Consider the following 23,802-nt stretch of genomic DNA (forward strand, 5'->3'; position numbering starts at 1 on the left):
TCGAGGAGTACGCGACGTCAGCGCCGCTTGCATTTCAACCGTGAATGTTGTGGAAGTGTCAGCAATATTTTATCCAGAGCTTGTGAACACAGCACCCACGTGTATGGAAGGCCAAACATGACTCGTTTAAGTGAATGAATAAATAAATGAGAGCGTGAATAAATTAAAAGTGGTCACACACAAATGTTAGAAATATACACAGAAAGCAAAAATGTAAATGTAAAAAACGACAACAACAACAACAACACCTATGTATGGAAGACCAACTGTGAAAATACATGTCGAAAGAGCAAAAAAAAACTAAAATGGTCACACATGTTTGTTAAGATTCTACCCTAAAAAGTTAAAGATGGAATAAATCAATAAATAAAATGAAGCAAATAAAGCCGATAGCTAATGGTTAGCTTCAGGATAGCGTTTAACGTGTCAGTGTATGGAGGGCCAAACCTGACATAATTAATAAATGATCAAATGCATCAATGAGAGCATGAATAAATTAAAAGTGGCCCCGCACAAATGTTAAAATTCAAACAAAACGTATAAATGTATATAAAAAAAACTAAAAAAACAACTTTGACCCAGTTATTTTTAAAATTCTACCCTAAAAATGTAAAGGTGGAATAAGAGAAATAACAATAAATAAGCATAAATAAATTAAAATAAGTCACACAAATGTAAAATAAACAAAATGGTCACACAACCTCAAAGCGTAAGCGGGTTAAAAATGAAAAAAATTAAACCACTAGTGGTGACAATTGGTACAATGATGTAATTGCAGTAGAGCTTAAGTTAAGTGTCAGTGATGGAGAAACAACGTGCCGCACAAACACCGTGTACGGACGACCAAACCTGAATAAATAAATGAAAGCATGAAAAAACATGAGACAAAAAAATGGATAAAGAAAATAAATCCCACCCATGAATGAAAAAATTAGGTGTAAAAAAAATTATAATTTATTTTGGGTTTCACTCGTACAAGTTAGAGCTGAAAAATATATATATGTACTCCAAAAAATATTACGTGGCACGTTACACTGTCGGAAGATTTTCCCAAAGCTTTGCTTACTGCTCCCCCTGCTGGACAACTTAGTATTAACGTCAAACCGTCTCGGCTGCGTGTTTTAGAACTTAAAAGGGTTTTAAGAGTTTGGAGATTTGTGGGTCATTGGTTATACATTTCAGGTACTAGGCATTGGTTTCCAGTTTGCTCAGCGAGGCTACACAGGAAGTAAGAATATATTCAATAGCCACCAGGGGGCGACTCAGGTGTGAGCAAAATGAACTCAGTACGAATGGAAGTCTGTGGGAAAATGAGCTTCATAACGTGAGTGAACACTTTCGTGACGAGTTAACGGTGTCAGTCCCTACTTTCAGCTTTTCTTCGGCAGAACGTGATGTCAAGTGTTCACAGTAAGAGGAAAATTAGACAATACAGTCAGTGTTTCCCAAACATCCAAAATGATTTCACCGTTTTTTTAATGATTTCTTTGTCAAATGGAGCCTCGAAACCAGACAATATTCACATTTAAGAAGCTGGAAAATCAGAAAGCTTGTTTTAATTATTAAACAACAAAATAGTTGATGATTAATCAAAACGTGCAAAACACTTTTGCAGTCGACCAACTGAATGCTTCCTGCTGCTGCCACCTTGTGGTAGTGCAATCGATGATAAAAAAGAATGGTTTTGTATTTTTAAATGTAACTTTGAATTGTCGCATTAACTGATTGACTTTTTTATAATCAAACAAATAATAAAAAAATTAAAATTAAAAAAACTTTCATGGCGCCGGACAAATACCTAATTTCAAAACTTCAACACGGGAGTTCTTGCGTTGTGACGTAAATAAAAGGCAGACTCACGACTTTTTGATCCATATGTCTGTTTGAATTGAAAAATATAGAAGAACAATAAATGTAGAGCTTATCTTTTTTTACTACACCGACTTCCACACACTGACCTTAGGACCAAAATCGTCCATTTATGGGAAACTGAGCTTCTGCTTAAATATAACAAAAAAACAAATTCCCTTTGTGTGTTACCATGAACAAACATCAGTTACAGTGTGTGTGTGTGTTTGTGTGTGTGTGTGCATGTGTGTACATGTGAAAACACAGCAGAACAACAGACGAAAGCATCATCGACAACCTGTGACATGTAAACATCTGTGAAGGTTCTCACTCATCCAGGTCATAGTCATCTTCAGGAGTTAGCCGCGGGCAACTGGATTAGCTTTCAGTTAAGTTGCCTCGGGGCTAACTACTGACGACAAAGCAAAAAAGTTATGAAGAAAAAAAACAAAATAAATTAAAAATATGTATATTATATTAAAGTGTAAAATTTGGCTCTGATGTTGGTCGAGGAGAAACAAGGTGGCAGCACCGTTCACACAGTGTGACGGTACAAACAGGGTTTTTAACTTACAGTATGTGTCACATGCAGCCGTGGAAGAATCAATCCCACAAAAGTCTCCAAAAACAGCGGAACACCACTTAAATTGAGTAAACTTAGGCGACAAATAATAAAAACTGTTCAGAAACATAGACACGTCTGATGAAGTCCTTGTTAGCTTCAGTTCCACTACAGCGATAAAATAAGTGTAAACTTTGCGTGAGGACTAAGTGGAAAAAGTAGGCTAATTAAGTTTGATGCTAACTCACATGTAAATCTAGCTGGTTAGCATGCTGACTTCATCAAGGTAAAAAGAAATAGCGTTACAATAAGAATAAACTTTGCTTGAGGACTTAGTGGAAAAAGCAGGCTATTTAAGTTTGATGTTAACTCACATGTAAATCTAGCTGGTTAGCATGCTAACTTCAGCGAGGTAAACAACAACAACGATAAAATAAGAAAAACTTTGCGTGAGGACTTTTGAAAAACTAGGCTAATTAAGTTCTATGCTAACTCACGTTTCTGTTGTAATTGTAACAGCTCTTAATGCTAATGCTAGCTATAGCGCAAAGGGGGAAAAACGTACAGCTGGTGCTTTTAAAGGACAAAATGCCTGGTCATACACATGAATTCACGTGTTCATCACGTGAATTAGCAGCTGAACAATTACATAATTAAACAGTTAACATAAGGACAGGGCAGTTTTCTGAGACAGTTAGCAGACTCGCTGTCATGAGTTTGCGTTCTGGCGCACTTAGTTTTTGAACCTAACGACTGTATGTGACACAAGTTCATCTGCAGACAAAGTCCGTCCACACAGACACAAAATTAAAGGACAAATCCAGCATCCACATGTGCTACTGCTAATTAATGGAGACTCAATGGCCTAGCCTTGTTGTCTTTGTTTATTCATCTATTTGTTGTATTTTAGGGAAAATGTCAGGTAAAATTGACAGAACAGATGCATTTAAAAGTTTTAAATTAGAGCTACGGTGATAGTTTTCTTTTGCTTGTGCCATAACAAAAAAATCAGTGTTTCTCAAAGTGACTGTGTCCTTAAACGTCTTGTTTTGTCCACGAACAAAAAGACACTCAAAGTTTTTCATAGATTTTAAGCCCTAGAAAGTCAGAGAACTTGGATTTGGTTGATTTGGTGATTATTAAAATAGCCAGCGATCAATCTGCGTTTCAGTTCGATTGGTATGAGGTCAAACACAGCAAACAAGATAGATATTGAACTTAATCTGTTTATAGCTTTTATCATCTTACATAAATATTACAAAATTCATCCTGAATGGCACCTAGCCCTTAATCTTGGCACCAATCAGGTTCTGTGATGTCATCATTGGTACGATTCTTACCAAAATTTGATGGGAACATATTTGGGTGATCACCTACCCATCACAAAATAATTCAGATTGAGCAGTCAAAACTGCAAACAGGGAGTTGCTCACTGGAGGACAAACGTTAAGTTGTTTTCACAATTTCTGCCATTAGGTCTCTCTCAACAAAAGCAACAAAAACGACCCTGCTTGCTGCTTGCAGCTTTAATTTATCTAAAATCCCTGAAATTGTTTTGCCACACTTCACATTCGTGTAGGAAAAAAATTGGGTTAATCCTTAGCCTGGGTTTCCAGAACAATGTGATAATAACACTCAGAGAGGAGTTAATGGACTATTAAGGAGTTTTAAAGGGGAAAATTGAATCTGTCCATTTTCAACCATTTTGATAATCCATTTGAGTACTTTTTTTTTTTTTTTTAATAATTAAAACAAGTTCTCAGATTTTTTAGCTTCTTCCGTGAAAATATTTTCTGTTGTCTTTGCTCCATGTGACAAAGCAGTTACAACTGAATTATTCTTGTTTGTGGACAAAACAAGACATTTAAGATCATTATTTCCAGGTTTGGGAGACACTGATCAACATTTTATGGACATAATCATTGGAACGTGGCTGGATTTGTCCTCTGAGCTGCGTGTTGACGGACAGATTCTCGGCGCAGTAGCTGCCGTAAAGCGCAGCCGTCCACTCCGTTCATCTGTCCACCAGCTTCAGCTCTTGTCTGATTGGCTGGCTGATTCTCTTACCGGTCTTTGAGGTCCTGTGGGGTCCGACTCTCTCCGGCGCGGACGTCCCGATGGAAGCGAGTGACAGGGCGACTGGGCGGGGCTCCCGCCGCCACTCCTCCGCGACGCCTCCTCCTCGGTGAGCGTTAGCATCCCCCGGCTGCTCTCCCTCGTGTGAGTCTTTGGACGAACCACCAGCTCTGCTCCTGTGAGAGAAGACAGGCAAGCGTCGTGAGAATTCCGTCCTCGCACAAAGAAACCGAAACCTCAAATGCTGACGTTAAAGCTCCGGAACTAGCAAAAGTGGGCTACACAACCACTACGTCCTACCTCAACCCGTCAGCCCAGACATTAAAGCTCCGCCCTCAAGACAGTAGAAGTCGTGTTTTTTGGTCACATTAACTTTTTTTTAATTATTTTAGTCCCATAATGACATATATTACTGTGATTTTTTACATTAATCACGTTTTTGTTTCATTAGAAGTATTTCAACGTTTTTTTGTAACTTCAGAACCGTGTTTTTGGCATGCGCTGTATAGAGGAATAAATAAAAGCGATAAAAGCTCAAACAAGGCAATAAAATACATAAGAAAAACAAAAAAAACAATTAAAATATATAAAACATGGGTAAAAAAACTTAAATAAAGATCAAATAACACTACATTTCTCAAAAATCAAGAGATTGACGTGATTGTGATACAACAACACAAATTATCAACTCGTCATTATCAGAAAATAGACCTAGAATGTCTTACCTCTGTAATTAAACCTTAACGTTTGGGTCAGTGCGCGTACGTTCAGACTCTTACCTCCGGCTCTGAGCCTCCTCCTCTCCTCCTGCTCCTCTAAGGGCCGGAGCTCCTCTGGCTCCTCGTCAGTTGTCCCTGATGTGGTCGGTTGGAAGTCGCGCAGCTCCGTCTCTTTGTCGATGATCACCCACTCTTTGCTGTCAAAGTCCTCCTCCTCGGCCAGCGGGACGGAGCGGATGAAGGCGTTGCTGTGTGCCTCCTGGTCGACGGACGCCACTGACACCTCCTGGCGGCCGCTGGCCTGCCGATCGCCACGGCAACCGGGGTCGACGGACAGCATCTGAGCCGGCTGAGAAGAGTAGACGTGACGTGATGGAGAGCCGAGCATGTCCATCCTGGATCTGTAGGACACAGAGGGGATGCGAGGAGATAGAATTGATTGAGCCGATTCAACGATTGAATGAGCGCAGTGAGGAGGTCTATCAGGTCACTCCTGGACTTCTACAACTGAGTATTCAAACCTGTACCTGTACATCAACAAAAGACCTGGTCCAGAATCAAAGTCTTGAGGGAAAAGACTATGAAGTCAAGCAAAGGAATTCAGTAGTTGTGGAGGAAAGACCTTGATCTGCACGGGGGTGCTTTTAACTGAGATGAAGAACTAACCAAAGGACAAAAGTCTTAAGTATGAAGGACTTTCAACTATTGAGGGCAGCATTAGACTTCTCAGAAGAACAGAAGCTCCTCCCTTTCCTTCTTCCATTGTGTTCGGACAGGCTTTACAATGCTGCCCTCCACAGTTTGAAGTTCCCCATCACATTTTGAAGTTGGTCATTCTCATCCGGACTTTTTCCTTGTTTCTTCATTCTTTACAGGCCAAAGTTCTCCACCTAACTGCCCTCTCATTCCCCCATCGCTTCAGGAAGGGTCATCAAAGGCTTGTCAACTGACTCTTGCCTACTCTTTCATCCGGAGATGAGACTGGTGAGATAAAAGGAACTTTGAGAGGGAAGGAGAACATCTTTGAACTGATTAAGAACTTCAAACCATGGAGAGCAACATTGCACCAGAAGAAGAAGATGATGATGATGATGGCAATCAGCAAGATTCTAAACTTTGAAGAGAACTTTTAGAGAGAAAAGAATCCAGAAGGATTAAGAATTGAGGACGAGGACAAAAATCAAAGAGAACTTGGGGAATAGTGGTTGAGAAGATAAGAAGAACTGTGATGGAGAACTTGAAAGCTATGATACAAAACTTCAAATTGTGATCGTGAACTTTCCAACTGTGAAAGGCAGCATTGCACAAGAAGAAGAAAAAGACGAAGATTTTCTTTAATTTTGAGGAAAAAGGAAAAGGAGAACTTCGAACTTCTGGCTATGTTTGGGAATTTTGACCTGGGGAGGGCAGCGCTGCCCCTCTCAGGCTACAGACTTTTGTTATCATTCAAATTCTGTAAGGTGGGTACTAGTATCACATTTTTCCATGAGGTGACAAAGTCAGAAGTTACAATTTTATCACTTTCCGAACACAAACAGCTTCACGTCACCTCTGTCCGTAGGCGTCGACACGGCCTTCAGCAGCAGACAGGCGGTCAGATTCGGGACTGTTGACCCGCCGATATCGCAAAGACCGACCCTGACCCGTCGGTGACTCTGGGGCTCCGCCTCGAACCGGTGACACCGGACACACCGCTCGACCCACCTCCTCTTCCTGCGCACCCTGAAGAACGACAGTAAGTCAGAGAGTTTATTCAAAGATCCGATGTGAGATGTTACCAAAAATGAAAAATCTGAGTGTGGACCTTGTTCAGGCTGATCCTGAGTCTGTTGCGGTTAAAGTCGGTGTCCTCCCAGGCCTCTCCTGTCTCGACAGCATGTGGGGGGACACTGGTCTCCCCAGGCGGTCGAGTGGGTGGGACTGGAGGAGCGTTCTCCTGATCACTGAGATGTTCGTCCTGCAGAACGTCATCAGTGTTCTCGCGCTGAAGATCTCCAGGAACCGGTGTCACAATGGCTCTGTGGACCAAAAACAAACAGACTGTAAAAGTCTGAACAATGATGAAGTTCTATATATGTTCTTTTATAATACCACTGAAAAAAGTGTGACAAATGACAGCGTTCTAGTCAGATAATCCCACTTTCAAAGTATGAACAATGATGGAGTTCTAGGCAGATAATCCCACTTTCAAGTATGAACAATGATGGAGTTCTATACATGTCCTTATATAATCCCACTGAAAAAGTGTGAAGAATGAAAGAGTTCTAGGCAGACAATCCCACTTTTAAAAGTCCGAACAATGACATGATTTCTCATCAAATAAACTCACTTTAAAAAGTGTGAAGAATGATTGGGTTCTGGGCAGATAATCTCACTTTCAAAAATCTGAACAATGACAAGCGTTCTCTGCAGATAATTCCATTTAAAAATGTGGGAGGAATGATGACCTTCTAGACAGGTAATCTCACTTTAAAAAGTGTGAACAATGACAGAGTTCTAGGCCGATAATCTTAATCTTAAAAAGTGAGCAATGAGGGAGGTCTAAAGAGATAATCTCACTTTCAAAAATCTGAGCAATGACAAGAGTTCTGGGCCGATAATCTTAATTTAAAAAAGTGAACAATGGTGGAGTTCTGGGCAGGTAATCTCACATAATTCCTCACCACAAAGTGGGAGGAATTAAGGAGTTCGAGGCAATTGAGTAGATTCTAAATTTATGATGCTGTTGCTTAGCAACAGTGTTCTCATGATTTTACCATTTAAACACCAAAATAAAACAATGCGTCCACGAGTCGCGTTTGAAGGCTCGAACAGACGGCGACCCGCTGACATGGGGCTCTGGTTTCTGTGGTTCTTACCCCACCATGGCGGCAGTGGGTCGGGTGTTGTGCTGTGGTTGAGTGGAGGCGCTGGTCGACAGCGTCACGTCGCCCCCTCCCTTCTCCCAGTCGAAAGGCTCGTTCTCGGTGATGATTCGCTCCTTCATGCTGTTCTCGAACACCGACATCAGCAGCTGGACAGAGCGAGGACACGGACTTGTTAGTCTGAGGCAGAGACTCCCGGCGGGACAAGACCACCTGACGATGCATACCTGGTAGTCTGGTTTGGTATAGTAGTCCAGGGCCAGGACGTGGTCCAGGAAGATATTAAACTCTGAAGGCATGTGTTTGAGCAGCATCCGGTGGTCGTAACGCTCCTTAATCTGACCCACTTGTTCCTGGAAATAAAAAGAAATGACCCCAATGGCTCAGTTTTACTTCACACCTTCAATTTCTGACAGTCAAAAGCAAAACAACTTTTAACTTTAATCTCTGTGTTTGGTCTCCTCCACGTTCACCAGCTGAGAACAACGGCACTCACTCTGCAACTAACCATTATTTTACAGTTTTATTGAACTGTCAATTATTTTGTCAATTAATTACTTGTTTGGTCAGAAAATAAAAGTGTGAATGATTCTAGGCAGATAATCTCACTTTAAAAAGTGGGATTAAAAAGTGCGAACAATGATGGAGTTTTAGGCAGATAATCTGACATAAAAAGTGTGAGCAATGATAGAGATCTAGGCAGATAATCTCGTGTTAAAAAGTGGAAACAATGATAGAGATCCAGGCAGATAATCTGACGTAAAAAGTGTGTGCAATGATGGAGTTCTAGGCAGGTAATCTCACTTTAAAAAGTGGGAAAAATTATGGAGTTCTAGGCAGATAATCTGATATAAAAAGTGTGAGCAATGATAGAGATCTAGGCAGATAATCTGACATAAAAAGTGTGAGCAATGATGGAGCACTGAGCAGATAATCTCGTTTAAAAAAGTTCTACAGTTCAAAGTTCTTCATCACAGATTCATGTTCAAATAATCCCAAGAAAACCTCACTTTATCTTTGATCTTTCGCCACGGCAACTGTCCGACGGCGAACTCCACCAACATGTAAAACAATGACCACAGGTCGTCATGGCGACCCATTTCCTGCAGACAAAAAAAAGGCATCGTTGGTATATCACGACTAATAATCCAGCATGGAAGCGGATTTCTGTCGGTTTAAAGGAAATAAATGAACTTTGTCGCGGTAACGACTGAAATTCATGTTTAAATGTTTCACAGGCAACGCATCGGCGTAAACTGACCTTGTTTTTGTGAGCGTTGACTGAAGCGTAACGAACCGTTCCTCTGAAACCTGCCACAGTCCTCGGCTGAACACACACACACACACACACACGTTTGTCTGAAATGCTGCTTCATCATATTTTCTTTTTCCTCACAGAGAGAAAATAATCCATAAAGAAATAACAACATCACAAACAGAAAAATAAGCAGAACGGGTCACGCTGCATCTCCACAGCCTCAGACGGCAAACGGAGCGTGTTTACGTTCCCATAGCAACCGGGAGACGTGCATGTGCCGTATGTTAATCCATGTTCAATCATTCCGTTTATAACGAAATAATTTTTTATTATAACGAGATTGTTTTTTCATAACAAGAAAGTTTATAACGAGATCGTTTATAACAAGAAAGGAAAAGGAAAAAGGAAAAATTGAAAAGGAAAAGAACGAACGACGCTCACATTGTTAGTGAACGTATATCAGAGTAGTTCATGTTGTTGTTTTTTGTTTTTTATTTTCTGGTCTAAATGTTGGCTGGTGATGCTGCCGTGACCCGTCTGTCACCATAGAAACCACTCACATCGCAGGGTAACCATGGAGACGATGGTGAAACGGGAGGCATGCACGTCAAAATCATATGTCCAAAGGAACTGTAAAAAAAACAACAAAAACAAACAAAAGAAAACACAAAAAAAACAAGACTGAAACATAAAGAGATGAAAATCCAAAACCACAAAAAAATGACAACAGGTGATCAATATGACAAAAATAATAACCCCATCTTTAATCCCATTTTGTGTCTAATATGGGATTACAAATATTAATCCCAGTTTTACTTCCATTGTGTGTGTAATCTGGGATTAAAAATAATAATCCCACTTTTAATCCCATTTTGTTTCTAATCTGGGATTAAAAATAATAATCCCACTTTTAATCCCATTTTGTTTCTAATCTGGATTTAAAAATAAGAATCCCAGTTTCAATCCAGTCTAATCTGGTTTGTGGAGTTGAAACTTTCGTTCAATGCCCTCTTGGGTTTTTTTTTGGCACGATGACTATCAGGTCACTCAGCATGACTGTCACTCAAAGCATAGCTCCGCCCTCAACCTTCACCTGCTTCCTGGTCGACTCTAAATGGAGCCAAAATTCACAAAATGGCCGCCCGGATGAAACCGCTCACTGATGCTGTTCATCACTGATTTACACAGCAGAGTCCCGAAAGGGCATTTAAGAGAGTACAGGGTTTCAACACTAAGCTCCGCCCAGTTTCAGTAAGACACAACTTCCTCTCTCATCTGACCACAATGGGAACTGACTCCGCCTTCTTTATTGACTGGCTGACATCAGCGACTTACACTCTCACCCAGAGAGAGAGAGAGAGAGAGAGAGAGACAGAGAGTCTGGGCCAAAAACAGCAGGAACTCTTTTCAGACTTTTCACAATAAAAGCTTTTCCTCTGAGTCGTTCAGTGTAAAAACAAAGTGATTGGATCAATGATGATTAATTATTGATCAGAGTGAAGTTAATGTGCTGCAACACCCGTCTGTCGTTCATCAACTGTTTTTTTAATATCAAACAATTGGATTTTCCCGATGTTACATTTCAAATTAAACGTTGCAAGTTCATTTCTTATGCTTTCAATCAATATAATACAATTTGTAAATTTGTTAGGATCAATTATTCACCCACAGCACCTAGTGGTCCATGGAGGTACTGTACTTAAAGTTTTGTACTTAATCTTCATATGTCTGTCAAAATATTTAATTATTTCAGTGACAAAATATCAAAATTTAAAGCTGGGCCTCAACAATATTATATTTTGTTTTTATAACTAACTTTCAGGACATGAACCACCATAATCTTAAATAATCCCTGTGAAAAATCACTGAATTGATCTTTTGAGGCTGGTTCCTTTGACTCGACTGGCGGGGTTCTCTTACCGGTCTGACTTCTCCGGTGGTGTTGGTGTACTGGCGCGCCAGGCCAAAGTCTAGCATGTAGCACTTCCTGTAGGTGGAGGGAAGTCGACCCATCGCAAAGTTTGACTGTAGAAGAACCAAACCAAACACGTGAAACTCAAACACGCTCTGTGAACGTTACAATATGTCAAATCTGCAACAGGAAACTCAAGTTTGTGAACCACTCACTCTCCCACACCAAACCCCACAGAGAAAATGAGCGATTTTAACGTCACAGCACACAGGAGCTGTTGAGCCACTGCTGCCTTGGTAAGTTCAAATGTCTTGTTTCATAACTTCGGTGTTTAAAATCCTTTCTTCAGATTTACCGCAGTGACACAAAGTGACCACACGAGGCAGCAGTAGACCAGCAGCTCCTGTGAGCTAAAATCACAAGCTAAAACCACTGATTTTCTTTATGGGCTTTGGTGTGGGAGAGTGAGCAAGCTTCAGTTTCCTGTTGGAAAAGTCTGTGTGACAGTGAGACGAAACACATTTCATTACCGGTTTGATGTCACGGTGCAGGAAGCCCACAGAGTGAATGGCCTCGATGGACTCCAGGATCTGCTTCCCGAGCCGTAGGGTGGTGCTCATGGTGAAGGTTCCTCTGGGCTGACTCCTTCGTAGGTCGGCCAGGTTACGACCCTGCGGCGGGACAAACAGGAAGTGAGGTGTCATGATGCTGCGTTCCATTTCCAGCCAAACTCGGAAGTCGGAGCGGGGAATGTTCCGAGTTCACAGCGTTATCTCCCGCCTCCGTCCCTCGTCTTGTTAATACACAACTTTATTCTTGTGATATCGCAACTTTATTCTCATAAAATCGCAACTTTATTTTTGTAATATCAGATTATTCTCGTAATATCACAACTTTATTCTTGCAATATTGCAACTTTATTCTCGTAATATCACAACTTTATTACCGTTACATCGTAACTTTATTCTTGTAATATCCTGTTATTCTCATAAAATCGCAACTTTATTTTTGTAATATCAGATTATTCTCGTAATATCACAACTTTATTCTTGCAATATTGCAACTTTATTCTCGTAATATCACAACTTTATTAACGTTACATCGTAACTTTATTCTTGTAATATATTCTCGTAATATCACAACTTTATTCTTGCAATATTGCAACTTTATTCTCGTAATATCACAACTTTATTAACGTTACATCGTAACTTTATTCTTGTAATATCCTGTTATTCTCATAAATATCGCAACTTTTTCTTGTAATATAACTTCTTAATATTTTTATTCTCGTAATATTGCAACTTTATTCTCGTAATATCACAACTTTATTAACGTTACATCGTAATTCTTGTAATATCGTTATTCTGTAATATCCTGTTATTCTCATAAAATCGCAACTTTATTTTTGTAATATCAGATTATTCTCGTAATATCACAACTTTATTCTTGCAATATTGCAACTTTATTCTCGTAATATCACAACTTTATTACCGTTACATCGTAACTTTATTCTTGTAATATCCTGTTATTCTCATAAAATCGCAACTTTATTTTTGTAATATCAGATTATTCTCGTAATATCACAGCTTTTTTCTTGCAATATTGCAACTTTATTCTCGTAATATCACAACTTTATTAACGTTACATCGCAACTTTATTCTTGTAATATCCCGTTATTCTCGTAATATCACAAGTTTATCCTCGTTATATCGCAACTTTTTCTTGTAATATCGCAACTTCATTATATTAATATCCCAACTACACAACTTTATTCTCGTAATATCGCAAATGTATTCTCGTAAAATTGCAACTTCATTATTTTAATATCCCATTATTCTCGTAATATTGCAACTACGCAACTTTATTCTCGTAAAATCGCAACTTTATGCTTGTAATATCCCATTATTCTCGTATTCTGTCAGAAAATCTTGCAAAATGTTGATCAGTGAAAATGATGATGTCCTCAAACGTCTCGTTTTTGTCAAAAAAACAAAAATAATTCATTATGTAATAATAATGATTTCTTTTATTTTTTAAAAAAGCAAAGAAACCAGAAAATATTCACATTTAAGAAGCTAAAGAATCTGAAAACTTTATTTAATTATGAAAAAAACCTCAAACCAATGAATCGATTATCAAAATAGTTGACGATTAATTGAGTAATGGATTAATAATCCATTACTCGAGTCATTGTTTCAGCTCTAAAAACGTTATCACAAAATAACATTGCTTCATTTCCTTCCTTTCCATTAATGTCGTCGTTTCACAAGCCCAACCCACCCGCAAACGTCACCTTTCACAATTAAAGCCTCTGCCCACTGACTCACCTGCAGCTGCATCACCACATAGTTGAATTTGTCGTTTCTCCCACAGCCGATAAACTTACAGACGTGGTTTTTACCTGAAAAAGACGGAAAGAAAAGCGTCTTAGAAGGAAGGGCGTACTACAATCTACGGAGGATAAAATCACATGGTTGGTTGAAGGAGAAGGCGTGAACGCGCACTCTCACCCTGTAGCTTCTTCAGCACCGCCACCTCCATCTTCAGCACCTGTTTGGGCTGCTGGGCCGACTCCACCTTCAGCGCCACGTTCTCCCGCGTCAGCAGGTCCAAGGCCTCGTAGATCTCCCCGAACCCGCCACCGCCGATTTTCTTCAGCTAGGACACGGAGACGGAGAGCAGTTTCACCAAAATATACAATTTAACAGCAATGGATAGGTTGAAAATGACAGTTCGGACTCTCGCTCTCTCTCCCACACCAACACTGATAAACACTGCAATACTTGGGTTCCTATTAATAATAAAAACAATCTTGTTTATGTTTATATCTGTCATTATGGATACATTTACAGTAAATCTATAAATTGATGAAAGTAAATGCAATTAATTCAGGGAGACATGACTGTGTATGTGTGTGTGTGTGTAGTTCCGTGAAAACAGTAAATTGGTCAGTGAAGTGAAAACAGCCTGTAGGCTGTGCAGCCTGTACGCTGCACTCTGATTGGCTGAAACATGAGCTGCATTATGTAACTTTTAAAGAAGCTCCGATGTGTGTGTTCATTGGTTTTGTTTTGTGTTATGAATCAGCCCTTTAACTGCTGGTCACATGGACCACACACACACACGCACTCTGACTCAGCAGAGATGACTCTGTTGTTGAGTTAATAAAAAATGAATCACAGTATAATGCAAATATGTGAAATAACTAAATAAAAAACATGTTCACATTTAGCTGTTTTGGGTGAAAATCAGTGGATTTAAAAAAAGATTTGTTCACAGAATGGTTCAGTACTTCCTGCATGGGCGGAGTCACTGAACTGAAATACCACTGAACGTGGTTGTGATCACGATCGCTGGCTCTAAATACACCAGACTCCTCTGTTAAAATAAAATATATTAAAAATAAATATTGATATTAAATATAAATGTTGGAGATTAACGTTAATGTTTTTTAAAGTAGATTTTGGTATTCTAAATAGATTTTGGAACTATAAGTAGATTTTGGAATGAATGAGGGTTTATCTGGAAGGAACGTGTCTTCCCCAACTCACCACTTTCCATCGGTCTTTGACCATGCAGTTTGGCGGCAGGATGTCGGCCTGCTCGGACGTCCCGTTCATGTTGGCGTTGTCCTGGAGGCTGGGCACTAGGCACTGCATCTGCCAGCCAGACAGAACACGAGCAGCTCCAAACTTAAAAGAGCCATTTATCTGAGAGGAAGGAAAGGAAAGGAAAGGAAAGAAGGAAAAGCAGGGAAGAGAAATTAGTGTTTTATCAATGTTGTGTGGCTGATTCAGGGAATCGAACCGCAGTCGCGTGTTGGGAGGGGGAAAAGTCACCGCAGTCCAGCATCAGTATAATCACAGGCATTATAAAGATGGCCGACTGCCATGAGAAGCCATTCTTCAGCTGGAACAGGCGACAGGCCGGTGGGGGGAGGGAGGGAGGGAGGACGGGGGAGGAGTCAGGGTTTTGGCGGTGTGTGATGGTATTTGCAGTAATATCATGTCGCTCTCGTCCTCACCGCTGCTGCTGCTCCTGCCGTCAACCGCCAGCGCTAACAACCATAAAGGGGGTGGGGGCGTGGCTCGGGAGAACGTAACGACATGATGACATCACACTGAACAGAGTTGGAAAAAGAAAAACCTTTAACGCGTCAAAATTAAAGGACCAGTTCAATCAGTTTAGGGAAACACATTCATCTCCAGATGATGAGGCTCAAGACGACACTGAGCCTCACATCTGCGATGATTAGCGTAGCTTAGTTTAGCTTTAGGACTGGAAACAGGTGGGGGAGAAAAGGGGGACGGGGGGGAGGTGGGGAGCTAGCCTAGCCTTGTTAGCTGTTAGCTCCAACACAGCTCATTTAAAAACTTTGGCATTAACATTGCTCTATGCACAAATTATCCATTTGATAAGCAAATGCCAAGCTAATTAATGCTATGTGCTATGTATTTGCCTTGCATTTTGTGCAAACACACTTTACTGTGAATGTAATTAGCTCTAGCTTTAGCCCCAGGAGAGCAGTCGCTGATTTTGCTGTTTACTCATGTTGCTATGCTACGCTAACTAAGGCTATGTGAAAATTTACTTTGCATTTAGTGCAAACACATTTTATAGAAGAACATAGTTAGCTCTAGCATTAGCCCCAGGAGAGTAGTAGCTGGTTGTGTTTTTTACTCACGTTGCTATGCTAAGCTAACTAAAGCTAAGTGAAAATATGCATTTGCATTTTGTGTGAGCACACTTTACTTTGAACGTAGTTGGTTGTAGCATTAGCCCCAAGACAGCAGTCGCTGGTTTTGCTGTTCATTCACGGTATTATGCTACGCTAACTAAAGCTATGTGAAAATTAGCTTTGCGTTTAACACTTAGTTAGCTCTAGCATTAGCCCCAGGAGAGAAGTCTGTTAGTTACGCGAATTTGTGCTACTAGCTCGTCCACGGTAAGGTAAACACAAATATTTGCGTAAAAAAACAACCCTCCATATTTGTTGGAAACACAACTTTAAATTGCTGTAGCTCTTGTTCAATAAACAACAGGTGTTTTTTCTCGCTCTGTGATCACATGACCTGACCTGACCTCTGAACCTTTCTGCGCTCTCCTATAGTGAAGCTGACATGAATGGTTTTCAGGTTCTGGTGGTGGTGGATTCGGGGGTGTGTGTGGTGGGTGGAGTTTAAGTTGACAGTGATGCATGTCGCTCCCAAAACATGCGATTGTGCATGCAATGCCACGGGCCGCCACCAGTGCATGCAGAGCTCAGGCCGACTGCAGATACAGCGAGAGTCCAGCAGAGGCGTCGCTGCACCTGCAGTGGTACAGTCTTGGTAACAACCACCACCATCATCATCATCATCATCATCATCACCACCATCATCATCATCATCATCAGCAGCAGCAGCAGCAGCAGCAGCTGACATAACCCTGCAGTGAAACCTACTGCTGAGACGCCGGTCACTGCAGAGGGCGGAGCCACAGAGTTTCCCCCAGAATGCACTGCGTCAATCTCACACAACAGCAACCGCGTTACGACTCAATAAATGTAATACAAAATGTTACAGACGTAACATTATGAAACGTAAAGAAACGTACATTATGGCGGTAAAGTCGTGTATTCCAAGTCGTTCTTGGAACACATTGAGTATTTTTGTACTGTATTGACTCAACTCACGTCTACAACATCTTAAGAACACGTTCACGTCTTTATCTCACTGTTAACCGCTCACTCTCCCACACCAAACTCCAGAGAGAAAATCAGTGACTTTAGCTGGCGGGGACAGAGGAGCTGCTGGTCTACTGCTGCCCCATGAGGCCACTTTGGGTCACTGCGGTACATCTGAACAAAGGATTTCAAACACCGAAGTGACAAAATAACACATTAGCAGCTACTGATGGAGGCAGCAGTGGATCAACAACTCCTGTGTGCTGTGATGTTAAAATCACTGATTATGGAGTTTGGTTTAGGGAGAAGGAACGCGACAGAAAGGCAGTGAGCTCATTCTAGACTCCGACTGACGTATAATTTATTACACATCTTATTACATTATTACAAGTCTTTTATTAAGTTTTTTTAATCCCTGTGTCTGTGCTGACAGCCATGGGTTTTTTTTTTTTTACGACTGATATCCTGTATCAGTCCAATACTGTTCAAAATCACAGGATCAGATAAAGGAGGGAACAAAATGTAAAATCTAATATTATAAATCCTATGTATATATCGTATGCATTGCTGTGAAAATGTCTCACAACATTTTTTTTTGCTGAGTCATGTTGTGGGCTGTTAATTCATGGGACAATGATGTCGTCAAAATGCCTTGAAATGGCTGTAGGCGGCGTCATTAAAAACCTATCTTCTCGAGCCAAATCACAGTATAAGTCATGATAAAGGCTGATCATGAAGGCTCATTTGTGGCCACATGAACTCCAGTTTGGGAATTTTGCAAATATTCCAAATTGGAAACTTTCCATAGGAATGAATGAGAATTAACATTAATCATTTAAAGAAACTATGTCATATACAAATATAAACATTTAGCTTTGTCATGCAAAATGATGTATTTCACTTTTCCAACAGGAAACTGAAGTTTGTTAAACCGCTCACTCTCCCACACCAAACCCCATAGAGAAAATCTACGAAAATTCCACCGCTGCCTCCATCACTAAGTTCAAATGTCTTATTTAGTCAATTTTGCTGTAATCCTTTGTTCAGATTCACCTCAGTGACACAAAATGTCCACACGAGGAAGCAGTAGACCAGCAGCTCCTGTGTCCCCACGAGCTAAAATGACTGATTTTCTCTATGGACTTTGGTGTGGGGAGAGTGAGCGTGAACGCAGGGCTGACATTTTCCACTTTGTTCCCATTTATTTCCGTTCCATCCCACTTTTTGGAACCGCGAGACGTCACGTTGTGAAATCGCCACAGTGTCAACGTGACTGTCGTGTGAGACGAGCGGCAGCAGAGAGAGAAAAACTGCGTGGTTCCAGCAGCAGCAACAGAGTCGTGATGTGTTAAAAATGTCTCAGCAGCAGATCACAGTCAAACAACACCTCTCTCTCTCTCTCTCTCTGCTATTCCGCCCTTAAAACCGCAGTCTGCTCCTCTTCCTCATTTTCTTCTTCCTCCTACACATCTATCTAACCACTCTGTTCCCTAGTGGAGAGGAGGAGGAGGAGGAGGGTGGGCGGGGAAAAGGGGTGTGGGGGGTGAAGGTGCTCTGCCAAAAAGCCAGGTTTGCATCATCATCATCATCATCATTCCAGCTTTGACCTGATGAAGGTCAAAGGTCAGAGCTCACCATAGTTCTGAGCTCCCGGAAAACCTGACGGCTTACAACAAATCCTGAGCGGGAAAAAACCCTTCCTGTTCCTGTGTTAGCCTACAAGCCAGAACAGAGGGCACAGTTAACCAGGAGGGGGCGACGGAGGGAGGAAAGGAGGGAAGGTTAGCCGACCCGGACAGAGAGGAGAGGAGAGGTGAGGGGCGGAGCATCGGGAGGGCTGCGCCGACAACACCCTCAGATCCTCACACAGGAAGTACACAAACCTTTTACATGTGACGGCCGATTCAGCGACACTAATGAAATTATACCTGAACGCGTCACTAAATTTGCATTTTTTGGGTGCTTAATGTGTTGAATTTTCACTTTAAAAACTGTTAAAGTGAAAACAACATAAATAAAAACTCAGTTGGACAAAACTCTTGATTTTGGTCAACCCCCAGTGAATTAAATTTACCGGGTTTCTTGAAACCCAAGAAGTTCCCAAAATACATTTTTGAGTTAAAACTATGTATATGTTTTAGTAACATGAATAAAAATAAATTCATTTGACAAAAATCTCACAATAGTTTGCCCATATTTAAAAAGTGGGTATGGGAAACGCTGTTTCTTGGTTAATGACGAGGGGTCGACCGATACCGAAACCGATTATCACTCCGACACACCTGACAAACAAAGGAGAACCTTTATTTACCAAGAAGAACACGTCTTATAAACTTAAGTATAACATCGGTGATAGTTACAATAAAATCCCAATATCAATATTGGTCGACCCCAGTCATGAAATTTACAAGGTTTCCTGAATGCATCACCAAGAAGGCAGTGATTTCCAAACTCCCAAAAACTTTTCTTGTAAAAATCTGTATATATATTTTTAAATAACATGATTTTGCTCTTCTCACAATCTCTATTGTAATTTGAGTCACAATAGTTTCCCAAATTTAAAAAGTAGGTTTTGGGAACCCTGGTGTTGTAGTTACATGTTTACATTCACAAATAAAAACAAAGTAGAAGTTTAACAAAAAGTGTCGTAAGTTTTCAATTAAACGTCTCATGAATTTAAAATATAACATCAATGATCGTTACAACAAATTGCCAGTACTGCAAAATAACAGATTTTGGTCAACATTTAATAGGTTTCTTGAATGCATCACAAAGAAGAGAACTCCCAAAATCATTTCACGTAAAAAAAACTGTGTATATGTTTTTAAATAACGTAAATAAAAATGAAGTTATTGATTAATTTGACAAAAATCTCCCAATAGTTTGACCGTTAAAAAGTGGGTTTTGGAGGGTGGACCGATATTGATATTATAATTACATATAAATGAGGAAGGTAAGCCATATTTAGAACTGATAAACAATTTTTGCATTAGACAAACTCCGACATAGAATTAAAATATAACATCAATGATCATTACAATAAAATGCCAATACCAATAACAAGCAAAACACACCTCGACTCCCAGTAATGAAATTTACTAGGTTTCTTAAATTCCCAAAACTCCTAAAAGACTCCCGAAACCATTTCACGTAAAAACAAACCAACTGTTTATATTTTAAAATAACATAAATAAAAAGTTAAGTTATTGATTAATTTGACCAGAGCGCTAGTTTTGGTTAATGAATAGGCGTCGACCACTGTCATATTTGGAACCGATAAACAATTTAGATTTCCTTAATGGTTGTTAATATTTAAAGGTAATGTTTACATTTACAAATAAAAGCAAAAGGAAAACTTTAAACAATAAAAAATAAATAAAAATAAAATGCATGGTTTTTCACATTGAAAAAAACACGACAGCTGCGAAAAACCAGATCAATAAATCAAATATCAGCCAGTTACACGTTTATATTTAAAACATGTCAAACTTCACCATCAGCAGCAAATGTCAGAAAATGTCAAAATAATAAACACAGACTCCTCAGATTCACAAATATGGAATATATGTGTAAAACAAAAGAGAAACACAATACAATTCAGGCTTAAATCAGGAAAATGCTGCTTTTTATCTGTAAATTATCTGTAAATATTTATCCTTAAACACTTAAACTTCATCATTATTATTATTATTATTATTTGTTATTTTAAACATCTGAATCTGTTGATTCGCCTTCAACAGACAAAAATCACAATTCAGTCTTTTTTCTGGCTGCAACATTTGCATTTTTAAAAATAAATAAATATATTTCTTGTTCTGTAAAATATAATAATAATAATTAAATATTAAAAATAAATACCAATATAAAATGAATAAAAAAACAGATGATAAATAATAGAAATGTTTCTTCATTTTGTTCAAAGCATTTGCTTGAATTGAATTTGATTTGCTGTTTTAATGTTGTATACGTGTGTCTCTATATATATGTATAGAATATATACATAAACATACGTATATATGTGTGTATTATAATTGATATAATTTGTATATGCATATATAATTAGTTTAAAGATACATTTTAACACATATATATATATAAACAAGTAAATAAATAAATAAAATAAAGACACACTTCCGGTCCCCCTCCCCCCTCCCCCTCCTGTCTGCATCACTCCTCTCTGCAGTGCACAGTCATGGAGGCTCTCTGCGCAAGCGCACCATCACATCCTGCTGATCAATAAATAAATCAATCTGGCCCGGACTGACCCGGGTTAACAATAATAAGAAAAATAAGAAGAAAGAATAATAAGAAGAAACATGATTAAAGACAATGATCCGGGTCTGAGTGCGGGCTTTTTCTCTGCTGAGGACCCGCCTTTGATCCGGATCAGTACATTATAACAGTATCACTGCAGGACACACACACACACACACACACACACGGGTCTAGTCCGGATTAGGTCTTACCTGGCGCACCGTCCGCTCCTTTTCCGCCTTTTGGGAATTTTCTTCATCTGGGATTTTAATCTCACACAAAACGTCCTGGTCCAGAAAACCCACTGTACCGCTGAACCACAGGGTGGAGGGCCGGGGTTTGGGCCTCACACTCCCGCACAGCTACACCACCATCTGCGATAATCCCGCACAGTCAAAATTACCCGGGTCGGTCCGGATTTGGAGCCGCTGCAGGACCACGGAGGGTTTAAAAATCCGTGCTCCAAGAGGCGCTGCAGCAGCCCGGGTCCACCCCGGCTCCTCCTCCGGGTCTCCGCGGCTGCAGGTGCTGCAAGGAGGAGGATGATGATGATGATGATGATGATGAAACGGACTTGTGGTGCCCCTCCTCCAGCTAAACCGGGTCCAGCAGATCCAGCAGATCCAGACAGAGGCTGGAGTCGGCTGCTCAGAGGCGGGCTTGTGGTGTCAGGTTCTCCGGCGAGTCCAGCCCGTTTGTCCGCACTGCAGCTCTGACTCCACCACAGTCAAGCTTCCGTTAATGTACCGCCACAACATCCGGTGAACGACTTCAAAATAAAAGTCCTGCTTCAGCAAAGGGGTTCTAACAATTTTTTTTTTTAGCTACGACGGAGTATCAAGGCCAATCTTTCGAGAATAAATCGTAATATTAAGAGAATAAAAGTCATAATATTGCCAGAAAAATATCCACGTTCCAACGTTTCGTTATCTTCACTTAGACGGATATACTGTATATGTATGTGTATTGTATTGGAATTTCGAACCTCATGTTCTAATGTGTGTTGGAATGACAATAAAGAATCTTGAATGTAGTGGTGTATCGCTGTTTGATTGTGTTACATTACATTGATTATCACAGAATTGTTGTATTGCAATATTATCAGTATCGTGGACCATGTATTGCGTATCGTATCGTGAGGTTCCCTGTGATAACACACACATATGTTTTAGCATTTTTTTAACTAATGTAACAAATAAACAAGAAATTTTTTGTGGATTAGCATAAAAAATCAATGACATTTTAGTCCACTAGATGGTTCCCAGAGCCGTTGTGTGAGTATGTCGCAATATATGAATATGCAAATACTCAGTACAACGCAATATCATGATAATATCATATCTTGACTTAAATAATATACGATATATTGTCTCGTGACTTAAATATCGTGTCTTAAATACAGTAATGATATATCATGAACAAAGTATCGTGATAACATCGCGACTTAAATATCATAATAATATTGCATTATGACTTAAATAGGGTGTTAATATTGTATTGTGATTAAAATATCAAAACTTAAGTAGTGTGATAATATAGAATCATGACTTAATATGGGTGATACTATATCGGGCTTAAAAATCGTGATACTTTTATATTGTAATTTAAATATCGTGATACTATCGTATTGTAACTTAAATATTGTGACTTAAGTATTGTGACAATGTTGTATCGTGACTTAAATTTAGTGATAATATATTGAGCTTAAATATCGTGATACTATCATATTGTGACTTAAATATCCTGATAGTATCATATTGTGACAGTATCATATTGTTACACTATCGTGTCGTGAAATATTGTGATTTAAAAATCGTGATAGTACTGTATAGTGATACTACTATATCGTAACTTAAATATTGTGACAATATCGATATTTAAGTCATCTGTGTGTGTAGAACAACGCGTTGAACAATGGCTAACCCGAGATATGTGTTTTTTTCCCCCAACTTCGCTACTGGAAAGGGGAGACGTCACTCCCAGTTCCGATGTAGACGGAAGCCACGCCCCCAGGAAACCGAGATCGAGGGTGCTGCAAATATTATGTATTTATATGGTGTGGGGTTTTTTATTTTGAAAATACTGACCGGATGTAGTTGGCGGTATGAATCATTTCTAACTTGACGGTGACTTCGTCATTTCGGGATGCTGCTCTGTCCCACCCTCGAGGCAGCACGTGAACGCCTCATCCTCTCCATCAACCGTCGGGCCTTTGACACTGTTTTACTTGTGTTGTTGTTGCTGTTGTGTTGTTGTCTTCATGTTGTCACGGGTTCAGACAACACACCAGCAGCAGCAGCGGGGAGGCTTTTATTTTGTTAACAAAACACAATCAGTATGAAGGACACACACGCACGCACGCGCGCGCGCACACACACACACACCTTCTAGCATCACGTCGCTTTGATGCGGTCGCTTCACGCGCCATTTCCTTGTTTGTTTGTTGTGTTTGTTTTTCTTACCTGACTGTTGTTTTCCGTCCTGACGACAAAGACCCGGACAGGAGGATCCGCTCCCTGTGCTCCATCTCTACAGCAGCAGCATCAGCACCACACACACACACACACAGTTACTCTGTGCCTCCATGTTGGAGCTGCAGCTCTACACCGCCCCCTGCTGACAAGGAGTCTGCTCTGCTCACATT

The 23,802-nt window shown here is 40.0% G+C and overlaps 1 protein-coding gene across 3 annotated transcripts in view; it reads right to left on the reverse strand.

Annotated features, from left to right (window-relative positions):
- ttbk1a (tau tubulin kinase 1a) overlaps positions 1-23,700 on the reverse strand; it is a 39,186-nt gene extending 15,486 nt beyond the window's left edge. The window contains exons 1-14 of one of the 3 annotated variants that reach the window (XM_044027948.1): positions 23,621-23,700; positions 14,791-14,949; positions 13,750-13,897; positions 13,567-13,640; positions 11,770-11,910; positions 11,248-11,352; positions 9,331-9,396; positions 9,080-9,172; positions 8,297-8,422; positions 8,064-8,218; positions 7,010-7,223; positions 6,755-6,927; positions 5,266-5,606; positions 4,478-4,662 (exon numbers count right to left, since the gene is read on the reverse strand). In XM_044027948.1, the coding sequence (XP_043883883.1) occupies positions 4,478-4,662; positions 5,266-5,606; positions 6,755-6,927; positions 7,010-7,223; positions 8,064-8,218; positions 8,297-8,422; positions 9,080-9,172; positions 9,331-9,396; positions 11,248-11,352; positions 11,770-11,910; positions 13,567-13,640; positions 13,750-13,897; positions 14,791-14,898 (1,929 nt within the window). In that variant the 5' untranslated portion in view covers positions 14,899-14,949; positions 23,621-23,700. Of the gene's footprint in view, positions 1-4,477; positions 4,663-5,265; positions 5,607-6,754; positions 6,928-7,009; positions 7,224-8,063; positions 8,219-8,296; positions 8,423-9,079; positions 9,173-9,330; positions 9,397-11,247; positions 11,353-11,769; positions 11,911-13,566; positions 13,641-13,749; positions 13,898-14,790; positions 14,950-15,263; positions 15,638-21,370; positions 21,513-23,620 lie in introns of those variants that run through there. The other 2 variants (XM_044027947.1, XM_044027946.1) reach the window with 2 other exon arrangements.
- Positions 23,701-23,802: the final 102 nt, after the last annotated feature.

The sequence above is a fragment of the Solea senegalensis genome, linkage group LG6 (genome assembly GCF_019176455.1).
Source record: "Solea senegalensis isolate Sse05_10M linkage group LG6, IFAPA_SoseM_1, whole genome shotgun sequence".
In the NCBI taxonomy this organism is placed as follows: domain Eukaryota; kingdom Metazoa; phylum Chordata; class Actinopteri; order Pleuronectiformes; family Soleidae; genus Solea; species Solea senegalensis.